Raw genomic sequence first — 1,994 nt, 5'->3', positions numbered from 1 at the left:
ACGGCACTATTACTTCCCTTTGCTTTACCCCATTCAGTATCTCGATTCGCTACAATTATGAATAATACACGCAGCGCCTTCGCTCCAAAAACAGTCAGCTTCGCATGTAGGGGCGATCATATCACTGGTCATCTCTATCTACCGGAAGACTATGACCTCAACCAGCGCTATCCAGCCGTAGCGGTAGGCGGTTCGATGGCCAGCGTGAAAGAGATGATGGCAGGAACGTACGCACGCGAATTGTCACGGCGTGGCGTGATAGGTCTGGCAATTGATTACCGCAATTATGGCCAGAGTGGTGGTGTTTTTCGACAGCGCGAAGATCCTGAGTCGAAAGCCGCAGACCTCTCCGCTGCTGTGGAATATTTATCACATCGCTCCGACGTAGGAGAAACCGGTCTTCTTGGGATATGCACTTCTGGTGGAAATGTCTTATACCCGGCGTCGAGCGATCCTCGCGTTAAAGCAATAGCGACGGTTGTTGGGTTCTTCCAATCTGCCTCTATTGCACCTCTTTTACATGGTGGGGAGGAAAGCATCCAGCATCGACGCGCCCAAGGCCAGGAAGCGATCAAGCTATACGACGAAACGCATGAAATCAAACTTATCAAAGCCTACGGAGGCTCTGCAAATGAGTCAGCCAGCCCTGGTTCAAAGCCATACTACGAGGATCCAACACGCGGCAACGTCCGCCAGTGGCGCAACGAGTTTGCTGTGGCGTCATGGGGTGCCTGGATCGATTGGGACCCGGTAGCGCAAGCCTCACATGTTCAGGCGCCTACGCTCATTGTGCATTCGGAGAAGGCCGCTTGCCCTGAGCAAGCACGCGCAGTGTACGATAACTTGAGATCAAAGAAGCATATAGTGTGGGCGGAAGGATCGCATTATGACTTCTACGACGATGCAGAGACGGTGCGCCGCACAGCTGATGAGCTAACCAAGCACTTCCATACCTACCTCCGCTAAGACTCGTACATAGTATTTTACATCTGCATTCACTTGGGAAGGGTCAGGATAAAACAGCCATTCTGTGTTCCGTATCTGACAACGATTTGCGTGTTTTTGACAGTTTGGCTCTCCTCAGACTGTAACTAACTTTACCTCACGACTTCAAATTACAATTAAGTTCCCAGACTACGCTGCTACCTCTATTTGGGTCCATGGAAGGATGCCACCATAGCCGGCAGACATCATGGACGCAAAGCGAGCTTCCGAGAACATCCCCGAAAGAGGGGTTGCTCAAGCGCCAGACTGGCTGCATCCGTTTCAGCATGAAGTGGAGGTAACGTCCGTCACATAGGGACGGACGTTCAATGCAAATAAGGGCGCTGATTCGGGACGTCAAGGAATACAATGCACATTAAAAAAAAGAAAAAAAAAATCCCTCCCTGCATGTAGGATCTCCCACCGCACAGAACCACGAAGATCTCCAAGCGACAATGCAAACATTTCGCCATCCTCTTATGTTCCAGTCAGTCTGTCAATGTTTTTATAAAGCATCGGAATTCGCCCAGAAGATTAAGAAGCAACATCATAGTTGTCTTGGTCATCATTCCAGGCAAACTGGCGTCATTTGTCCTCTTTGAAATCTAATCCCCACGCTAGCCTTAAGTCGACTAGCACCAAATATATTGTAATGGTCTATCCACGTTGAGTTCAGGTGTGTGTGAAGGAGGGCTGGATTTAAGTTGTGTATATTGCTGAAGTTAACGTTCCATTCACACCGTCGTCTCTTGCGCAGTACCAGGCTTCACCAGGCTTTTCCAGGCTTCTAAAGCCGCCACTACTGCAGCGTGCTACAAGCAACAAAAGAAACTCCGCCCTTGATGAAGGAATCGGAACTGAACGCCAACCGACGACCACGTCAGAAGGTGATGATCAACGCGGGGCGCTGATCACGTGATGTGGCATCTCGCCAAGACAAGACATCTCGAGATGCCAGGTTCTCACCAGATGTCAAGACGTCTGAGATGCCAGTGGCATCAGAGAGGTCA

General features: G+C 50.1%; 1 protein-coding gene across 1 annotated transcript; it reads left to right on the top strand.

The window, feature by feature from the left end:
* Positions 1-57: 57 nt before the first annotated feature.
* J4E82_011722 (uncharacterized protein) lies at positions 58-966 on the top strand (the record flags this gene model as incomplete). The annotated part of the gene is made up of 1 exon (XM_051737913.1): positions 58-966. The coding sequence occupies one exon, from the start codon at positions 58-60 to the stop codon at positions 964-966; it is 909 nt and encodes a 302-aa protein (XP_051582328.1).
* Between the last annotated feature and the right edge of the window lie 1,028 nt (positions 967-1,994).

Source organism: Alternaria postmessia (genome assembly GCF_024291825.1).
Source record: "Alternaria postmessia strain BMP 2775 chromosome Unknown scaffold_365, whole genome shotgun sequence".
NCBI classification, from domain to species: Eukaryota; Fungi; Ascomycota; class Dothideomycetes; order Pleosporales; family Pleosporaceae; genus Alternaria; species Alternaria postmessia.
This window is presented reverse-complemented; position numbering and strand designations above follow the sequence as displayed.